This window comes from Perognathus longimembris, chromosome 28 (assembly GCF_023159225.1).
Source record: "Perognathus longimembris pacificus isolate PPM17 chromosome 28, ASM2315922v1, whole genome shotgun sequence".
NCBI classification, from domain to species: Eukaryota; Metazoa; Chordata; class Mammalia; order Rodentia; family Heteromyidae; genus Perognathus; species Perognathus longimembris.
In genome coordinates this window covers 89,259,686-89,280,603 of record NC_063188.1, presented here as the reverse complement: position 1 = coordinate 89,280,603, position 20,918 = coordinate 89,259,686, and the positions used below count along the sequence as shown (strand labels likewise).

At 33.9% G+C, this 20,918-nt stretch overlaps 1 protein-coding gene across 1 annotated transcript in view; it reads left to right on the top strand.

Annotated features, from left to right (window-relative positions):
- The window catches only part of Cfap47 (cilia and flagella associated protein 47), a 205,726-nt gene that overhangs the window by 13,456 nt on the left and 171,352 nt on the right, over positions 1-20,918 (top strand). Inside the window, exons 8-17 of the mRNA XM_048335454.1 lie at positions 653-888; positions 3,897-4,086; positions 5,250-5,463; positions 8,856-9,008; positions 11,300-11,492; positions 11,592-11,688; positions 14,781-14,997; positions 15,541-15,782; positions 18,132-18,262; positions 20,133-20,255. Of these exons, the coding sequence (XP_048191411.1) occupies positions 653-888; positions 3,897-4,086; positions 5,250-5,463; positions 8,856-9,008; positions 11,300-11,492; positions 11,592-11,688; positions 14,781-14,997; positions 15,541-15,782; positions 18,132-18,262; positions 20,133-20,255 (1,796 nt within the window). The remainder of the gene's footprint in view (positions 1-652; positions 889-3,896; positions 4,087-5,249; positions 5,464-8,855; positions 9,009-11,299; positions 11,493-11,591; positions 11,689-14,780; positions 14,998-15,540; positions 15,783-18,131; positions 18,263-20,132; positions 20,256-20,918) is intronic.

Here is a 20,918-nt window from a genome sequence, read left to right as displayed (position 1 = left end):
GTCTGGAAAACTGGCAGTTCCATCATTTACTTTCTCTGGTGAAAAACCCTATTGTCATCTTTACAATCTGGATCCAATCTATCAACAAATCTTATTTACCCAAGAATGTATCTAAACTATGACCATTTTCATCATTCTTCTATTGTATTTCCCTGGCTATGTTTTATTCTTCAGGGTTTTTTTTTAACATGACAGGAAAGTCAGCCCACAATACATTTTGTTAATGAATTTTCACTTGATTTATTTTCCAGATTCTCTTTATATTTTGCTCAAATGTCTCTTTGGGAAAAAGAGAACTTTTGGGGGGAAATTCCTACCAAGAGTATCCCTAAAATTTAGTATTCTATCCATTCCACCCAATTTACCTTTTTTAAATACCACTTAGTTACTGAAAAATTTTATGAATAGATATTTTTGTCAGTATTGTCTCATAAAGTCCATAAGCACAAATTCTGCTTTATTTGTTACTTAATCCTCAAGAAGAGTTGTTGGCACAGAGAAGATATTCAATAATTTTTGTTGAAGAAAATATTGAGTAAGATACCTGTTTCTCATTATTATGGTCTTTCAAACAAACCGTATGGTCTAAGTAATTATATGTATTAAAAGTGTCCCCACTCATTTTGTTACATGTTTATTCTTGTTTTTCTAGGCGATAGACATCAAAAAGTGGAGTTAGCTTTGACAGGCTCAGGACTTCCTGTAGTATTACAATTTGATCCAGGAAAAATTCTTCATTTTCCACCTTGTTATATGGGACAACATTCAGATATTTTATGTGTTGTACAGAATCAGTCTAAATCACTTCCTGTGATGTATCGTTTTCAAAATACTGCACATTTTACAATTGACCCTGCAAGAGGAAAGATTGATGAAGGGTGTATCCAGGTAAGATAGTTTTCTTTATTTTCATTCACATATATTTTAAGATCTGCTAAAAATAAACCCATGAAAAAAAATTATATGGAGGATTAAAAACGACACATTTCGGCCAGCCAGAGCTCAGTTATACCTATAATCCCAGATATTTAGGAGGTAGAGATTGGGAAGATTGTGATTTGAGGCCAGCATATCTTTTGTGTGTGTTGTGATGGGGTTGGGGGTGGGGTGTCTTAGAGCTTGAATTTAGGGCCTCAGCACTGACTGTCCCTGAGCTTTGTGCTCAAGGCTAGGCCTCTACCACTTGAGCCACAGCTTCACCTCCAGCTTTTTGTGGTTAATTGGAGAAAAGAGTCTCACAGACTTTTCTGCCTGTACTGGTTTCAAACCAAGATCCTCAGATCTCAGCCTCCAGAGTAGATAGGATTACACGTGTGAGTAGCCAGTGCCTGGCTTAGTTAGCAAGATCGTTATTTCAAAAATATCTACAAGATGGACATGATGAAATGCACCATTGATGTGGATCCCTGCTGTGTAGCAGGCCAAAGGTGAGAACATGACAGTCTAAGGACAGCCCTGGACAAAAATGTGGGACTGTACTTGAAAGTAAGGTCAAAAATCAGGAGAACTGAAGATTGTGGCTCAAATGGAGGAAGGCCTGCTTAGCAAATGCAAGTCCCTGAGTTTAAATCCAGTACCAACTAAAGAAAAGAGAGAAAAGAAGAAACCATATTTGTTCTACAAGTACTTATGCAGTGTCTCTTTTGTTTTTCCTAGAATTACCTCTGAATACTTTTTTTTTGTCAGTCTTAGGGCTTGAATTCCGGGCCTGAGCATTGTTCCTGAGCGGTTCAGCTCAAGACTAGCACTCTATCCTCTGAATACTTTTATAATTATAGTCCGAGCAAATCAGGAATTATTTTCTAAATGCCTATGATGTGACAGGAAAACTGTTTATCATTCTATAGCGCTATATAACATATTCATTGCTTCTAAGATATTTTAATGTAATAGAAAGTTGTAGGGCATATGCAGGATGGTTTAAAATGTGGATTATATTAAAAGAGAGCTGTAATACAGTGACATGCATAGAAACTGAGAGAACAGAATTTGGTCTAGCCAAGTAGAAAGGTCATCACTGGAGAATAACATGAGCACTACCTGGAAGATTGAGTAAAATGTTGAAATTAGAAACTAGTGATGTTTTTTTCTGCATTAATATTACTGGTAATACCAAGGCATTCGTGTGGGAACCAGGCCAGCTTCTGGGTGTCAAGTGGTATCTTATTTATAACTGCTGCTCAGACAACTCTTTCCTAGATCTCTTAAACCAGGGCTTTGAAGGCTGTGATCTGAAAGCAGAAATTGTTCCTATGTCTGTATTGTTGGTAAGTAGTGTTATTGAAACCTAGCCATTCGTATTTGTTTTCCAATTGTCTAAACCTGTTTTCCTGCTATCAAGAAAGAGTTGAGTATTGGTGAGGAAATGATACGGTGTATAAACCCTGATTATTTTTTCCTTTGATGGTAAAGATTGAACCTAGGACCTTGAACATACTAGGAAAGTACTCTACCTTTGAGCTACACTCTTAGTCTCTTCAAAACCTATAGTACTTATACTGGTAATTTACAGAAAAGTCTGCCAAATTCTGCTCTAAATATAGAAAACATGAGAGCTTTCAGTACTATATTACTTCGGCTTTTTATTTTATCACTTTTCCTCTATTGCATAGTATTGTGGCTCATGAAATTACTGATGGAAGAATTAATTGCAATCAGACTCTTGTACATGTGTTTATATTACAAGTAGCTTCTATTTATATCTCTTACTGTTTCATTAGTATGACCCCTTAATTTATATATAATAAATGTTAGCTATAAGTATATAAAACGTTTTGTTTTCTTTTCTCTGTTTTTTTTGTGACAGTACTGGGGCTTGTACTCAGGGCTTGGGCACTGTCCCTGAGCTTTTTTGCTCAAGGCTAGTGCTCTACCATTTGAGGCACAGCTCCACTTCCGTCTTTTTAGTTCTTTTTATTGGAGATAAGTATCTCATGGACTTTCCTATGGGCTGGCTTGGAACAACGATCCTCAGATCTCAGCCTCCTGAGTAGCTACGGTTACAGGCCTGAGCCACCAGTGCCTGGCTGCAGTTATTTTTTAGACTGATCTTGCAAACTTCAACCTTGTAAAGAGTTTCAAAGTCAGTCTGGTGAGAGAACAAAGAATTCTTAGTTCTTTCTTTTGCATCCATACTGTCCTGCATATATGTATAGAAATTTAGATTTTCAGCAGTTAAGTCAGAACTTTGCAAATGCCATATGAATACTTATTCTTAATTTAATCATTTACTTTCCACTTGCTGTTTTTTAATCTCTGGAGACAGTTGTTGATACAGAGTGAGCTTTGAATCACATCAAATAAAGTCATGCTCTGATATTAGGCATTCCAGCCAGCTACCAGTCAAAACCCACAGTTACAAGTCTCTTAAGATCAGACTCTTGGAGTTTTCTAAACCTATTTCCCTTCACTGCATCTAGGCTAATGTTTTTTTGTAGTTCCATAGCTGTAGTGTTATTCTTTTCAAGGAGAACTCTTAATTAGATTTAGAAGGAGGAGAATTTAGTAAATAAAAGTGACTCAAATCTTTCCATGCTTTTAGAGTTTCATCAACATTAAAAAATAATTCATATATCTGTAAGGTAATTTTTATATATCTGAAAAAGTATATTTTGACAGGTATATGTCATTATTTTCTTTCTCTTTGTGAGGAGGAAATTCTGGAAGTCCTTTAACTCTCTTTCTTGAAATGCTGTGGTACAATGTTCTTAATTTTTCTTAAATTCCTAATAACATTTTTAATGATTGTGTATGCTGGATTTCCATAAATTACTTTAGCATCACCATGATGAATTAGTGTTCTTTGAAATTAAAATAAGCTATTTCTTTGTATTGTTTCCACACTCATAGGTCATTGATTACTTTTCCTTTTCTTTGTTGTTGTTGTTGTTTTTTAGAATGTGATATGTTCCTTTACTCCTCGCCAAATTGGATCATTCAGAGTAAAGCAAATAATAGATATTATTGGCCCGGTGGCAGATGAAAAATTGCAGTCTTTATCAATGAAGCCATTTCATCAAATATATTTGGAGTTCATTAGTGTCTGCAAAGCTGTCACTAAGAAAGTGACAATGAAAATTAATCCTGGTAGCTATTGTATTGTTTTCAATATACTTGTTGTTATGAACACTATAGAATTACCTTGCTATATTAACTTTTATTGTCCAGATCAGATATAATTGAATCAAGTAGTTTTCATATTTTAGCATGCATCAAAATTATCCCATAGGTCTCTTCAAATTCATTATCATTGGATTGCATTTCAGTATTGGCTATTAAGCAGATCTGTGTTGGACTAAAAGATTTTCATTTTTACCAAATTCCTAGTAGATGATGTATTTCTATTCTGAGTGTTATGCTTTTGGTGAATTATCAGTATCAGCTTCTTAAATATTTTAATGGTTGGTGTAAGTTCTTTTTACATTTTATTTTATTTATTTTTTGTCATTCATAGGGCTTGAACTCAGGGTCTGGGCACTGTTCCTGAACAGTTTTTGCTCAAGACTAGTGCTCTACTACTTTGAGTCAAAGCTCTACTTCTTGTTTATAGGTTGTTAATTGGAGACAAACCATTCCAAAAGCAATACTTACAAAACCATTTGGCATAAATCAACTGCACAATTCTTGGGAGGAGACGGAAAGGGGGAGAGGGTAGGGGAGAAATGAGGGAGGAGATAACAAGAGTTGAACAAGAAATGTGCTCACTGCCTTACATATGAATCTGTAACCCCTCTGTACCACACTTTGAGAATAAAGAAAAAAAAAAGAATCTTTGCTGCCTGGACTGAGTTCAAACTGCAGTTCTCAGATCCCAGATTCCTGAACAGCTAGGATTATAGGCGTGAGCCCCCAGTGCCCAGTTACATTTTATTCTTTAAGTCTGAATATAAACTAGCTTTGGCCATCCCCAAATTTTCTTGTTGCTATTCCTTTTTCAGTACTCTATTACATTTCATATATTGAAATTGGATGGCATACAACTATTTTAAATTTCAGTTTCATGGAGATCAATAGAATTCTTTCAAGTTATATTTGTATTATGCATGCATTTTATAATCTATTTCTGTATTACTTTGCTAATTATTCTGTGTAGGCCTGTGTGTTAAGTGATCTGTTTTTCCTGATTATTTTTGCTTGGGAATTTAGATTTAAATTATAGCCAATTATAATAGTGTATTAATTCATGACTTTTTTTAGAAAGCTAAAATTCAAAGTGCCAAAGATAAACTTAATGTTCATTTCTATAAAAGGTTTATCCCCTTTCGTCAGCAACCCCCTTGGGAAATATGTAATCAAAGATTTGGCAAAAAATAAGAATCCTGTACCTGTAGCAATGCTGCAATCAGCTGCGACATGCCTGCATAATTATCACTTATATGAAAAGTCCACAGCCAATGCATTGATAGCCTATCCAAATGACCGATCTGCGAGTATAAGGCCTGGAGATCACCATAAGACTTTCAGGTAACATATCCTATTAAAAATTAAAATTTGTAATTACTTAATTTATTGTCAATGTGATATACAGAGGGGTTACAGTTTCATACGTAAGGTAGTGAGTACATTTCTAAAGATATAATTTCTAGTGATAATCAGAATCTGTCAAGAACATGATGTAAAAAAAAAACCCTGATATCAGTAATATATTTTCTTTTCTTTTCATAACATGGAGCACATGGTTGTTGAATGCCACTATATTTTTTAAATCTAATGTTTTATTGCTTCTATTGGGTACTTTCTAGGAAGTGACTGATATATAAAACATTTCTTTTAGAATATTATTAACAAGTATAGAAAAATGACAGAAATTATCATGCTTAGAAATGTAAGTCCTCAGATTAGATATGTTTACACACTATGATTGAGTGCTTTAGCTTATCTGAATAAAAATTAACTGTGGAAAACTAATTATCATTATCACCATCATCTATGGCTATCCCCTCAAAGACATACCTAACATAACTATTTCCATGCTGAGCTACAACTTCCCCAGTTAGGAAAATGACAGACATTTAAACCTCTGTTTAAACCTCAATGAATTTACTAGTTTATAAATAATTCACTGGAAATAACCAATACATTTTGAAATGTTTTCCTGTGCCATAAGCCAAAAATTTACTTTTTACACATTTGAGTGTGATACAGGTTTCTTTTCTGCCTGTTTTATGCTACTAGTATACTATCTAAAGTTGATATTTCAGCTAGTTTCTTTACTTTAGAGAACCTTTATGGTCACTTAATTTTGTAGCAATTCTATTTTAATGTCATTTGATTTTTAGGCCATTTTTATTATGAGTAACATTTTATAGGGTGCTGTAGAATATCTTTTTTGTTCTACAAGTCCTTTTTATGTTTGCCTTTGTTTTCATTTGACAAGTACCATAGCATACAGAAAAGAAAAAAAGTTACTCAGATCCTAATTTAAATAATTATCATAAAAAGGCAATTGTGTCTTTTTTCTCCTGCATTGGTGGCTTCTAGAAACATTTATATATACTCATGTCTATATGTGAATGCAGCACTAAGTTAACATTAACACATTGTTTCTAACTGTATCAATTTGATCATTTAAATATAAAATTTAGCACTTCCTATTTATTCCATACACATTTAGTTTTCCTCAGTAAAGTCTACTTTGCATTAATAGAGGAAAAGATTCATTCAGTCCTGTATGACAGAAATTTTATTATACCATATTTACTTTTGCTAATTGAAATATTTATCTATTTAAGTGGCACTGTAATTTGAATTCAATTCATTATGCTTATTTGGCAAGCTATACCACACTATTCATTTCTTCAGTTCATTTGCTCAAGTTATTTTGAAATAGGCCTTTGCTTTTTACCTCTGGCTGGCCTAGGCTTCAGTCCTCCTACTTATACTTCCCACTGTAGCTGGAGTGACATGCATGTGCTACCATGCACAGCTTCTTCCATTGAGGTGGAGTCTTGTATACTTCTGCCTAGGCTATCCTGGAACCATGATCTTCATGAATTCCACCTCCAAACATAAGTAGAATGACAAGCTTGAATCACTTAACCTCCTGATCTCTACTTCCTATTTATGGAGAATAAACATTTCTCAATTTTTAAAGAACATGATAAGGATTTACATTTGTTAGTAATCCTTTGCCACTTAAGGTGTTTTCCTCATTGCTATTTTACCTGTCCTTCCTTTTCTTCTTTTTATAGACATTAGGACTTTAGATACAAAATTTATTTCTAAGAGTCTTAGAGCTTGACTAAGTGTGGAAGGGTATTCCTGTCTTCCCAGCTCTAAGTAGGGAGAGAATGGTGATGGTGATTTCAGGACAACCTGAGCAAAGAGTTAACATGAGACCCAATCTGACAAAATCTAAAAGCAAAAGGCCTTTGAGTGTGGTTCAAGTGATAGAGCACTTGACTAATATGTGTGTGGTCCTGTGTTAAATCTTCAATACCACATAAAAGTGCTTGATGGAAAATTTAAACATTAAATGTTGTTTAGGAACTATGCATTTGCCCCTTCCTTCCTTCCTTCCTTCCTTCCTTCCTTCCTTCCTTCCTTCCTTCCTTCCTTCCTTCCTTCCTTCCTTCCTTCCTTCCTTCCTTCCCTCCCTCCCTCCCTCCTTCCCTCCCTCCCTCCCTCCCTCCCTCCCTCCCTCCTTCCCTCCCTCCCTCCCTCCCTCCCTCCCTTTCTTGCTTGCTTGCTTGCCTGGCCGCTATCCCTGAACTATTCAGCTCAAGGCTAGGGCTTTACCACTTGCCACAGCACCACTTCCAGTTTTCTGGTGGTTAATTGGAGATAACAGTTTCCTGCCTAGGCTGGCTTTGTACTATGATCATCAGTTCTCAGCCTCCTGAGTAGATAGGATTACAGGTGTGAGCCACTGGTACCCAGCTTGTCTTCTTTTTTGTATCACTTTAAAAATTATATTAAATATGTTTTTACATAACTATCAAGGAAGTATGAGACAAGTAAAATGTGATTCAATTTTGTTTTATTTCCATTTATATTCATACATATGAGTTAATTATTGAGGGTAAGATTCTTTTTTTTAATCAAGATGGTCTACTTTTTAATTTATTCGTTTCTTTATTCTCAAAGTGGTGTACAGAGGGGTTACAATTTCATATGTAATTCAGTGCATACATTTCTTTTTTTCACTTTATTTTTTTTCTTATTTATTGTCAAAGTGATGTACAGAGAGGTCACAGTTTCATACATTAGGCATTGGATACTCTTAGTGACATAAAATTTACTGAAAGTCTAAGGCCAGAATATTTGCATAATGGTACTTTGTAATTTATTGAAAATATGTAGCAGTTAGACAGGAGGAACATGAAAGCAATGAAATCAATGTAATAAATAGCAATTTACAGTTGTTTTTATAGATTACTTCTTTATAGATTTATTATTGACATTTTATAGCCTCTATGATTTTAGGAAAGTAATACATTTATCAAAAGATTCATTGTTCTATATTTTTAATTTTATCACAATGATCTATAAGTAAAACTTTTAAAAATCTGATCAGATTAAAACTTTAATTTTTGAAGTCTAATTTATAATTTAAAACTCTCCAAATGGCCTGTTTGACTAATGCCATAAGGAAAAGTTTATGTTAGATACTCCTACCTACCAATAACTTTAAGAATAAGCTATTTTTCTCTGATTAAATTAAATAAAAGATGATTTTATTCTATATACTTCTAAAGGAAATATTTTCATATAGAATAGAATATGAGGAAAAGGATGGTTCCACTCCCCATTTTATGTCCAAAGTCTGACAAAGAAGTTGGCTTGATGTTGTACCATACCTAATAATAGATAAAATACATAAATATAAATTTTAATGAGACTTGCTCACATTGTAGGACAATTTTCACGAAGACTCCAAGACATAATTATATTGATCTGGACTATGAATTTACTGATCTTGAAAAAGAACGAAAGAAAGCACATCAAGACTACTACACGAACTATATTAGAAACTTAAGGAGTGTTCGCCTACAGAAACAAGCAGAGAGGTAAAGTACAGTCCTTCAAGCAATATACCAAATCATGCTGCCCACATAGTAGGTATAATGTTTTACAGAAAATTGACATTAAATTTATGGGTATAGTTTAATAGTTTGATGCACGTGTATGGTGTCTACTGACCAATTTAGGGCAGTTAGCATTCTCATCTCCCCAATTTTAATACTTTTAATCAATGAAACAATTGAACTTATTTATATTTGAACAATTGAACTTATTTCAGGATATGTATACCAACCAAAGAGGATAATTAATGTTTCCATTTATGCTTACCCCAGTGAAGAAGTCTAGAATGTATTTCCATCTGTGTTTCAGTACCTATAATGTTCTTAATTGCCCCCAAATATCCAGCATGTAATATCCACTATTCTACATTCAGATAAAATATTTTCGCATCTACGTATAAGAGAGAACATGTATTTTTCTCTCTGTGTCTTGCGTATTTTACATAACCCAGTTTTCCAACATTTTACTGCAAATCAGAGGATTTCATTCATGTGTGTATGTATGTGTGTTTGTGTTTGTGTGTGTAAGCCCTCTGGTTGGGTTTGAATTCAGGGCCTAAGCCCTGTCTATGATTTTTTTTTTCATTTTGCTAAAGGATAGCACCCTATCACTTGAGCCACAGCTCTACTTATATATTTTTTTGTGTGGTTAATTGGAGATAAGAGCCTCAAGAGCTTTCCTCCTCAGACTGGCTTTAAACTATTATCCTCAGTCTTCAGCCTCCTGAGTAGCTATAATTACAGGTGCATTACATTCTTTATAACATCTAATACTTCTTGTGTAGTGTATATATCCTACAGTTTCTGTATCCATTTATATATTGATGGACACCTAGACTGATTACATGACTTGGCTGTCATGAATAAATAAATATGGGTACTCAGCTATCTCTTCATTATGCTGATTTAATTTTATTTGTATATATACCCAGAAATGGAATAAGCTGCATCATATGATACATCTAGTTTTACTATTTTGAAGAACCTCCATATTGTGCTCCCTGGTTATAGCACCATCCATTTAAAAAAATTTAAATCTTCCTTTGAGAAATGTCCACTCATTACCATTTGTCATACATGACTTGGTTAATTTAGGAATTTTTCTACTGAGTTTTTCTTTTTATATTTTGGAGAAACGTCAAATGAATAGTTTGCAGTTTTCCTCTAATATGTAGGTGTTTCTTCCCTCTTACACCAAGCTTCCTATGTTGATAAAATCCTACTGGTCTACTTTTGCTCCTGTTGCCCATACTTATATATTTATATGTATATATATAATACACACATATCACACACCCACATATATATATATATATATATATATGGTCTCTGCTAGTGTCTTAAATTATTTCCTTCAGGGTTTATACTAGTAATTTCATATCTTTGTTCTATTTTATATTGATATTTGTGTATAGTAACCAATAAGATTCAAATTCTAATCTTCATGTGAACATCATATATTTTGTTCCTCAGTTTCTTTTCTATTTTGAATTATTTTAATGGTATTTTAATGTACATTAAAAACAAACATTGAACTATGTTATAGCAATATTATTACCATTTGATTTGGAAATGTCTTTGGAACAATCTTAACCCTAAGACAGGGATTCCAGTATATGTGATGTGTGCAGATTATTTTTTTCAGGAAGAAACTATACAGAATGAATGCTGCAGAAGAGAGGAGAGAAGAGAGTTGAAGAAGGGTTCAAATACAGTTTATACTCAGCCTAATTGTCATAATCTTTTGAGCATTAATTATACCACATAGCTATCCCTTCCTCTGGCTGAAGAGGCTAGTCTTTTCTGATCTCTGGGGATCACTTATTGTGTGTTGCTCCTGAATGGGACACAGGAGTAGAAGTGGATATAAGTTCTTAGCTTGTTTGTTTTGTTTTTGTTGCCAGTCCTGGGGCGTGAACTCAGGACCTGAGCACTGTCGCTGGCTTCTTTGTGCTCAAGGCTAGCACACTACCTCTTGAGCCATAGTGCCACTTCCGGCTTTTCTCTATATATGTGGTGCTGAGGAATCAAACCCAGGGCTTCCTTCATGTATATGAGGTGAGCACTTTACCACTAGGCCATATTCCCAGCCCGGATATAACTTCTTTTAAGAGGTGTTAGAAAAAAATGGAGGAAAAGTTCCTGTCAACTAGTGTTCCAGCCTGGTTAACTAAATATGAGGGAGCCCCAACAACGTGTACTATGGGTACTATTTGCATTTATACTTATAAATAACTTGGCCTCATGTTCATTCTTTCTTATTGTTATTTTGATAGGCAACGTATGTGTGCATATAATGACACAGACATAGGCTTACAGCCAGGGTCGGGCCTAAAGTCACCCCCTCTCTCAGAAGCTGAAATAAAAGAAGAAATACCTTTACCTTTGTCAGAGTCTCCCATCACTGACACCCAGTTATTAAGTACTAAGAAAATGGAATCGAAGGAGATAGAAGCCCAACAAAATAAGGTATGTGTGATATTTCACTTTTTGTTACAATATCAGAATTCTTAAAAATAGCTCTTGCTAACACTGAATGACTAATTTTGGAAATTTGTTTTTCCTCAGGTTCTCAAAGGACTGAAATCAGAACCATCTACTAATCAGGAAAAACATGAATGTAGCTTAAATTTAACACCAAAACAAATTCATCAAGTGATTGTTGGTGAGAACATAGAAAAATAACTGCATTCTTTCTTTAGCCTAGTTATAGGAGATAATTTATAATCTTCAGACTTAATCTTAAAGTATAGAAGTCAATGGGTTTTTGTAAATTTGGTTGTGAAACTTCCATCAAAATTCAATTTTAGAATATATAATCACCACTTTGTCTGTAGGCAATCACTGCCTATTTCTACCATTTGCCTCAAGCAATCAATAAATCCTTTCTATCTCTATGAATTTTCCTCTCTGAACATTTCATATAAATGGAATAATACAATATCTAATAAACTACATATTACTTTTTTCTGAATAACTTAGCATATTGTTTTTTGGACTTGTATATTTGTTAGTGCTTATTAATCATTTATATGTAAATGGCATCCCACTCTATTCATATACCCTTTTTATTTATTTTTTCCCACGGGTTCTTGGATATTGTGCTATTTCAAACTTGTGTTACTTATGGGTAATGGGGCTATAAATCTTGACATAATTTTTGAAAGAATACAAGGTTTTTTTTATTATATTCCTTAGATTAGAGTTGCTGACTTGTACAGAAAATTTATATCTAATTTTTTAAAAAAGCCTTCTAAAAGGGTTTCCAACGTGACTCCATCAAGTTACAGTGGCCAGGCATTTGACAGGTTCTAGGCTTTATAAGTTCCAGGACCTTATCTTTCCCTACTGTATGGTAACTATTCTTGCCTTCCACATTAGTCATTGACTGATCAGATGAGCAGATATATACAGAAAACAAAAGAAACAAAGTTAGAAGACAGTTTCATTGAATTTTCTACAGCTTCTCTGTTAACGTCCCTCCTTCCTCCCCTGATGACGTCAGCATCGTAGTATGGTTACTCTGGGAATAGGGACTCTGAATTTACAAAGCCATGGGGGGCTGGGAATATGGCCTATTGGCAAGAGTGCTTGCCTCCCATACATGATGCCCTGGGTTCGATTCCTCAGCACCACATATACAGAAAATGGCCAGAAGTGGCGCTGTTGCTCAAGTGGCAGAGAGCTAGCCTTGAGCAAAAAAGAAGCCAGGGACAGTGCTCAGGCTCTGAGTTCACGGCCTAGGATTGGCAAAAAAAAACAAAACCCAAAAAACAAAGCCATGGACTCTGATGATGGGAATTTTAAGTGGATTGGAGGGAGTATATATAGAGATGTTTTATGAATTGGGTAAGGGTGTAGCCCTCATTTTTACATATTGAGAGTGCTCTTTGGCCCTCTAACTGGAGCAGGAACTAGCTCCATAAAAAGATGGTAGTTTCAGAAAACTGACTCAGTAATTACACATTTCAAAACTAAGGTAATTGTTTGCTTAGGTTCTTTTTTTCCCTTTGTGGGTCGTGGGGCTTGAACTCTGGGCACTGTCCCTGAGCTCTTTAGCTCAAGGCTAGTGCTCTACCACTTGAGCTACAGCGCCACTTCAAAGGTTGTTTCCTATTTTACCTTTTGCATTAACATTTTGACCAACCCAACAATACATGCTTGGATATCACCCGAGCTTTCTCCTATTATACTGATGTTTCTCATGTGCATTGTAACATGGTCATTATCCTATTCCCATGTTTGGCAAGCTGGGAGAAACTCAGAAGTCTCCATTGGTCATATAGGGAATAAAGATCCTTTCAAGCATATGTAAGTAATATCCATAATAACCAAAAAATTATTAACATGTTCACAATGTGCTATATCAACTCAGCTTAAGAAAGCAGGTGAAACTGCCATTTTTGTTCACATTGAGTGGCAAAGATCAAATTTAACCATCTTTCTGAAATGACCAAAAACAAATGACAAAAATACATCAGTTTCCATAATATAGGATATTATACAGTGAAGAAAATGGTACCAGTGGCACAGGAATAGAAGGAGAGAAGGTGACCAAATCCAGTCATAGTATTCAATATACACTATGTAAAAATGGATTATGCAGCTTGTGGGCAGGGACAGGAAGGTGAAAATGGGGGAGAGGAGGGGATGACATTGTTCAAGAAGTATTGTACTATTTACTTGATTTCTGGAATTGTAATCACTGTAAAGCTCGTTAACAATAACAATAAAAATTACTTTAAAATAGGGAGGGCCTGGGAGAGAGTGAGGGAACAGAAGACACTGAAAGGAAATGCACTTATTAACCGACTCATGTAATTGTAATCCCTCTGTACATTAGCAGATTTATTAGCATGAGAGTTCCAGTCTACAGCACAGACAGAAGGAACTCAAAAAATCCTGAAGGAATTAATGCAGTGAAATGACAAACCTAAGAGACTAGGATTACCAAGGAAGCTAGATCTTATGGATCAGAGTATTTGAATAGGAAAGAACTTCACAATAAAAATTCAGTGTTCACTGATGGCTCCTCTCAATTATTCAGAAAATGTTTAGCCAGCTAATGAATGTGAGGAAACCATCCAAAATGAGAAAAATTAAAAATTACAAAGGATTATAGAATAATCAACCCTGAAAAAAGAAGGAATAAGTTCTTTTCCCACCTAGGTGATTGAAATGAAAAGCTTTATGGCTTATAGGTCATTGTAACAGATGTTTAGGAAGTTCTTCTTTTAGCAGTAGAGAATAATTATTGCTATTTATAGCACTACTGTAGGCCTATATAGCTTACATAAAGAAGTACTTAAAAAGAATGAACCTGTTCTAAAGTAACATCTTCCCAGAATAGAAAATTCACTGGAACACAAAATATGTGTCACCTAGGTTATGATATAATAAGTGACATTTAAAAGTAAAAAGCTTGGACAGTAAGTTATGGTAAAATTACTAATTACTGTAAATTATGGATTCATGAGTGAAATAATTTCACTGACGATAGTAAGGAGAGTTTGTTGGATGAGATGGGTTACATTGTGTCTGTTTTGTCATATAATTAGAATGTGTTCATATTGGAATTTAGTCAAAAATCTAAATATCAATTTATGATCATTTATGTAAAGTACATCTTGTCTTTTATAGTAAATATTGTAGTAAACATTTGTTTCATTTTCTATAATTTCATCAATTTCAATAACTTAAGATAAAATGAACATATTTTTAGCATGAAAATTAACAATCTACTTTTCTTTTTTCTAGGGCCTTCGATTCTGAACTTTGGAAATATTTGTGTGAGCTCTACAAATATTCGTCAGTTGCATTTTATTAATATGCTCTCTATGCATGTTTTGGTTCAATTAGATATTAACATGGCAGAACTTCAAAAAACAAAACAATTATCATTTGTGATTCCACCAACAGCTAGTACTTACGTTTCAATGATATTTGAATCTCATAAAATTGGAAAATTTTGGAAGTAAGCTTCATTTTTGAATTTCTATGTGCTAGAGTCATTTGTAGGATGTATTTATTTACCTAAATAATTATTCTCTCTCTCTCGCCATATATATATATGTAATTATTCTCTCTACATATAAATATATATGCTGTCCCTGAGCTCTTCGGCTCAAGGCTAGCACTCTACCACTTGAGCCACAGTGCCACTTGTGGTTTTTGACTAGTCTCATGGACTTTCCTACCTGGGCTGGCTTTGAGCCCAGATCCTAAGATCTCAGCTTCCTGAGTGGCTAAGGATTACAGGTATGAGCCACCAGTATCCGTCCAATTGTTCTGTATTATATTTGATTTTAAAGCATAAACACTATGTGTATCAACTCATAGATTTGTAGTTTCATATTTTTGTGATAATGTAATTCCCTTTCATAATTATTTGAAAATATTACCTATTGTGTATTAATTATGTAGGTTAACCTATGATGTGTATTTTTAGTATGTAAGTGAATTATATAATCAAAATAGCTATGATCATTTAAACATAGATGCTTTTGGTGCGTTCCAGGTCATTCACATTTACAGTGAACAATATTCCTGGTGGCCACATCCTTGTGATGGCAGTTATTATGCCAATAAAACTTGAATTATCTTCCAAAGAGATATTATTGAGACCACAAGCTTTCTTAGTGAAAACGTGTTTTCGAGGGACAGTTAAATTGTATAATCGCCAGAATCTTCCTGCTCGATTTGGATGGCACCCAATAAATACAGAAAGAGGCGTGGCATTTTCTATTCGTCCAGCTAGTGGTAATATTTTAATTTGCTTGATTTAGACATTTATTTATTCATTCATTTGTGTATTTAAATATACATCAATTAAGTGTGCACTGTGTATTCTGGCTAAAAGCATAGAATTGTAACCAGGGCAATTTTTACCTAGGTCAATGTGATTGATTTAACAATATGGGTTATCAGGGTTTGTTTTGGGTTTTAAGAATTGACTTTTAATTTGATTTTTTATAGGCATTGTGTATTTTCCCGCTTCTTTTCTTTTATTTTTTTCACTTTACCCTTATTAAAACTTTGAGTTAACCCTTTGTAATACACACTAATCCACTCAGGCATTATATTCCTGGAAAGTTCTAGTTCATCCACATATCAGTAGGTAGAAACCATATGATGAAGTTTTTTCTACTTCCCTGGTTCAAACTTCACCTGATCTTTTCTACTCTTATTATTATCCATTTGTTATTCCCTTGACAATGATTTGCTTATATCTGTCTCCTGTTGTAGACATTGCTAAATTCATATATATTATTCATTCCTAACAGCACCTTTGTTTTGCAGAAATGTTCTTATGTAGAAAATTCTTTTCCCCATCTTGTCTTGCCAAAGAAGTGTGGAACAAGATTTGTTTAGTTCTCCTTTTTAAGTGAATGTCCGTTTGCAAGTACATATTAGCTTATTCAATCCTCACATTGATTCTGTGAATTGCATGTAACTTTTTTCATTATTTTGCATGTGATTATGGGCAGAGAGTTGCAGAGCATTTAAATAAACCATTGCAAGTCTTGGCATCAACTGATATATCTGAAATTTGAACCAGAGAGACTAACTAGAATTTGTACTTTTAAAGTACTACACAATATGATGCCTGTATACACACAAGAAGGCCATGTAGTAAGAAATGATAATATAGGAAGCCAAAAGGTACATTGATTCTTGAAGCCACTGTCAATATACACCCATTCCTGGGCTTCTAAATACATAAGATAACTAAGTTCCTGTCTAATTAATTACATATAACAAATTTTCCCTTTGTTTATTGTCAAATGTAATCATGATGGTTCCCACTAGACTATAGAAACTTTTATGACCAACTATTTACCTTTTATCAGTGACTGTGCCTCTCACAGTTAGCATGTAAGAATATTAAAAATACCAGATAGTGGGTGCTCTTTATGTGTGCTTTTAGCTCTTTGTATGGATTACATTTCATATGCAGGTATATATAATATCTTCTAGTTAAACATGGTATTTAATAGTGATGAAACTGGCATTATGAGTCTTAACTTGACTCTAGGCAGCAACTATGATATTCACCCTATCCTATTCAGTATCTTGTGCCAGTGAATTTTAGAGGCTTTTCTTTCTTCATGAAAGAACTTCTAACTCATTTTATTCCACCAAGTATATATATTTTTCCTTATTCCAAAGAAAATGATGACTTTGAGGAGGTAAAAGCCTCTCATACCAAGTAGGATTCTTAAAACATAAGTTCTAAAGACATCTGAATTCTAAAAATATTTTCATTACTAACTACATAGAAAGTTACATCTCCAGGGAGGTGTACATTTACAAAATGTCTCTAGTAATGATGATTGCTTCCTCTGAAGGCTGAGTGAGTATTAAATGTTGATAAGTATTTTAGAATGTTGGGAAATACATAGAGGGGACAATGATTTGCTTAACAGTCTCAAATGATTTTCTTTTTCTTTTTTGAGTTCTTTTTTATTGTCAAGGTGATGTACAGAAGAGTTACAGTTACATTTGTTGTCAAACTTGTTATATCATTCCTCATTGTTCTCCCATCTTCCCTCCTTCCCAATCCCCCCGAGTTGTACAGTTAGTTTACATCATATTGTCTTGTAAATAATGCTGTTGTGTTGGTTCACTTTTTATCCTTTGTCTCACCATTCTGATTTTCCCCTTTCCTTCCCTAATTCAAACATATATATATATATATATATATATATATATATATACAGTACCCAGGGTACCAGAATCAAATACACTCAAATGATTTTCTATTAACTATAATATATATACATATATATATATATCCCTCTATTATCCTACAGTATTTCCCTCATTGATAAATCTTCTATTAGTTTTCAAACACTGACATATTTTGGTCATACATTTTTGTTTACAACATAAGCTTCAGAAATAAATTGTGACTTTTCAGCTTTCAGTTAAATCCTATAGTACTATGTTAATTTGCCAATTTCTCGTTCAAATTTTCACACAATTGGAATTTAATATAAGTAATTTATTAATACAGTTACATTTTAGGAAAGCTCTTATTTGTGATTGCAAAGGTCCATCTATTAAGAATGTTTTAATGGTCTTATTTTCCCTATATATTCTCTGTAGGTGTCGTTGATCCATATTGTTTATTGGAATGTGAAGTATCATGGCAACCAACTTTCAACTCTCCAGAGACTGGAGAATTTATTCTTCAAGTCACTGATGGAAACACGTTGACCTTAAAATGTGTTGCACAGGTTATTTTCATTGGATGTGATTTTTATTTTGAGGACTATAAGTTGTATAAATATATGTATGCATATATAGTCACATATAGTTTCTATATACACATATATACGTAGTATATACTCAATGTTCTTAGGAATTTGGAATAAGCTAAACGCTATTTTACCAAATTCCATCTTTATTTCTATGACATGAGGATACTCTTTCATATTTCTTCTGTAAAAGGAGCTTATAGTTTAGAAATAAGAGACACACAAAATTGAGATGGCAAGTAAGGACCACATGTGTTTTCCTATACTTGAAGCTTAGCACTGTATATTTTTTCTAACATTGTATATTAATGTATAATACTCATATATAAATGTGCACAAACTAAAAATATGTATTATTCAATCCTGAAAGCTGTAACCTATAATCACCTTTGTAACCTACCTACAGATCAGCCAGATCAAGAAGCAGAACATGATTACCACATAAAAAGAACCATTCATGGGCTGGGAATGTGGCTTATCAGCTGAGTGCTTGCCTAGCATTCATGAAGCCCTGGGTTCAATTCCTTAGCACTACATAAACAGAAAAAGCCAGAAGAGGGGCTGTGGCTCAAGAGGTAGAGTGCTATCCTTGAGCAAAAAGAAGCCAGGGACAGTGCTCAGGCCCTGAGTCCAAGCCCCAGGACTGGCCAAAAAGAAAGAGAACCATTCTTTTAGGTTTACATTTCCAATCACTGTGAGTCCCTCCCAGGGTCTTCACTAGCCTTACTTTTAAAAACATAGATTAATTTTCATTTTAGACTTTATACATGTAATTAATTCACATATTATGTTATTATATAAATGGCTTTCTTCAATCATCATTAGGTTGCAGGATTAATCTGAGCTGATGCACATGACTGTAGACTATGCATTCTCACTCCTAAACAGTATCACTTGTGTGACTATACCATCATTTACCTTCTACACAAGTAATAAGAGTTTGGGTAATTTCAAACACTTAGGTAGCACAATACTATTTACACCTCTTATAACTGTCTAAGTGAATCTGTGCGTAGTTTTGAACTGTGGTTTATGTAACTGTGTTTACAATAACCTTATGAGGGATTAACTTAGACGAGCTGTGAGAACATGGATTACTAGAGAGCCAAACGAAAGCTCACATGTGCAATCATTCCTCAGTTGGAATTTATATACAGACTTACCTACTGATGTTATCTCTGGTGATAAAATTTGCTTCATGTACTCTATCCAGGATTGGATAAAAATAAAGTTGTGAGAAACCGGAAGACTCAATTAGATTATTTTAGGTAAATTTTTGAAGCTTTACAATTTTTAAAGCTTTTCACTTTTGAAGTTTTCTGAGGAAAGAAAAATAGCAAAATCTGATGTTGTACACCTGCTAGGTTGAGGACAAAGGTTCACAAGTTAGGGTCCAGCCTGGGCTACATAGATAGAGAAACTGTCTCCAAGATGAAGGAACATGAAGTGATTAAATAAATTGCTCACTAATGTTTGTTTTTATGAAGGACTAAGCTATTTAACTATTTCATAAACTTACTTCAATTACCCAAATCATGTTCTTCAAATAACTAATAAAATATTCCTCATTCTAATGAAACTATTGCAGATTTATTTTTAATTTAGAAAAATAATACTTTGACCAGTTTTAAATCAAACTTAAGATACAAAAACCCATTGTGGAATTTGTTCACACATTAAACTATTTTTAATGCATAGTATAGGAAGATTATCTTTTATCTTTCATTAACCATATCTGTGGTACATTCATGTTAACAATTAAAACACTTCATTATTGGGGTCAAAACAACTAAATATTTTACTCATTATCATTTCAAGTGCATTTTCTATTTCTTCCTCCCATTATTAGCTTGGTCACACCAAGATCATGTTTTGGGAGCCGAGGGTACTATTCAGTAATTGTCCTCAAGGTTTAACAACTTGGAGAAAAGCTATTCTACATAATGTCGGACAACATCATGCATATTTCAAGGTAATTTAGAATTTTAGTTATTTCTTCTTTTGATCCATATATTGGTAATACAAATAATCTTTATAAATGTACTTTGGGTAAGTTTTAAGTTATTTTATGTAAAGATTTTCTGAGTATATTTCTTTTTCTTGAAAATCATTTCTCTCACTTCCTTCATTAATAGTCCTATTCATTTGTTCTCTTCTTTTTTACCTTCTGTCATCTGGTTTCTTTGAAAGAAAAAAGTCTGAAAAATTATCAATTATTTATCTTCTTGATGGCACTGGGGTTGCCTTGTGATTGCTAGGTAGGGACTCTACAACTTGAGCCATTCCTTAAGCCCTTTTGTTTATTTTTCCTAATTATTTTTGAGAGTTTTTATTATGTTCCAGTGGTTGTACAAGAGTTACCATTCAGCATAACAGTTTGTGAATACAGCGCCTCTTGATCAATGCCACCCCTTTCAACATTCTTACTTAACCCACCCAACATATCACTTCTCTCACTTTCCTTAATTTTTAGGTTATGTATTGAGATTTTTGCCATTTAACAAAGTAGTTTATGCATGTAAAGCATCTTGCTCTGTGTTATTTCTTCAAAATCTTTACTTGGTTTTAACCCGCCTCTTCCCTTATTTTTCTCCATTTTATGGCACATACAAGGCATGTATTCTACCCTCTCTCC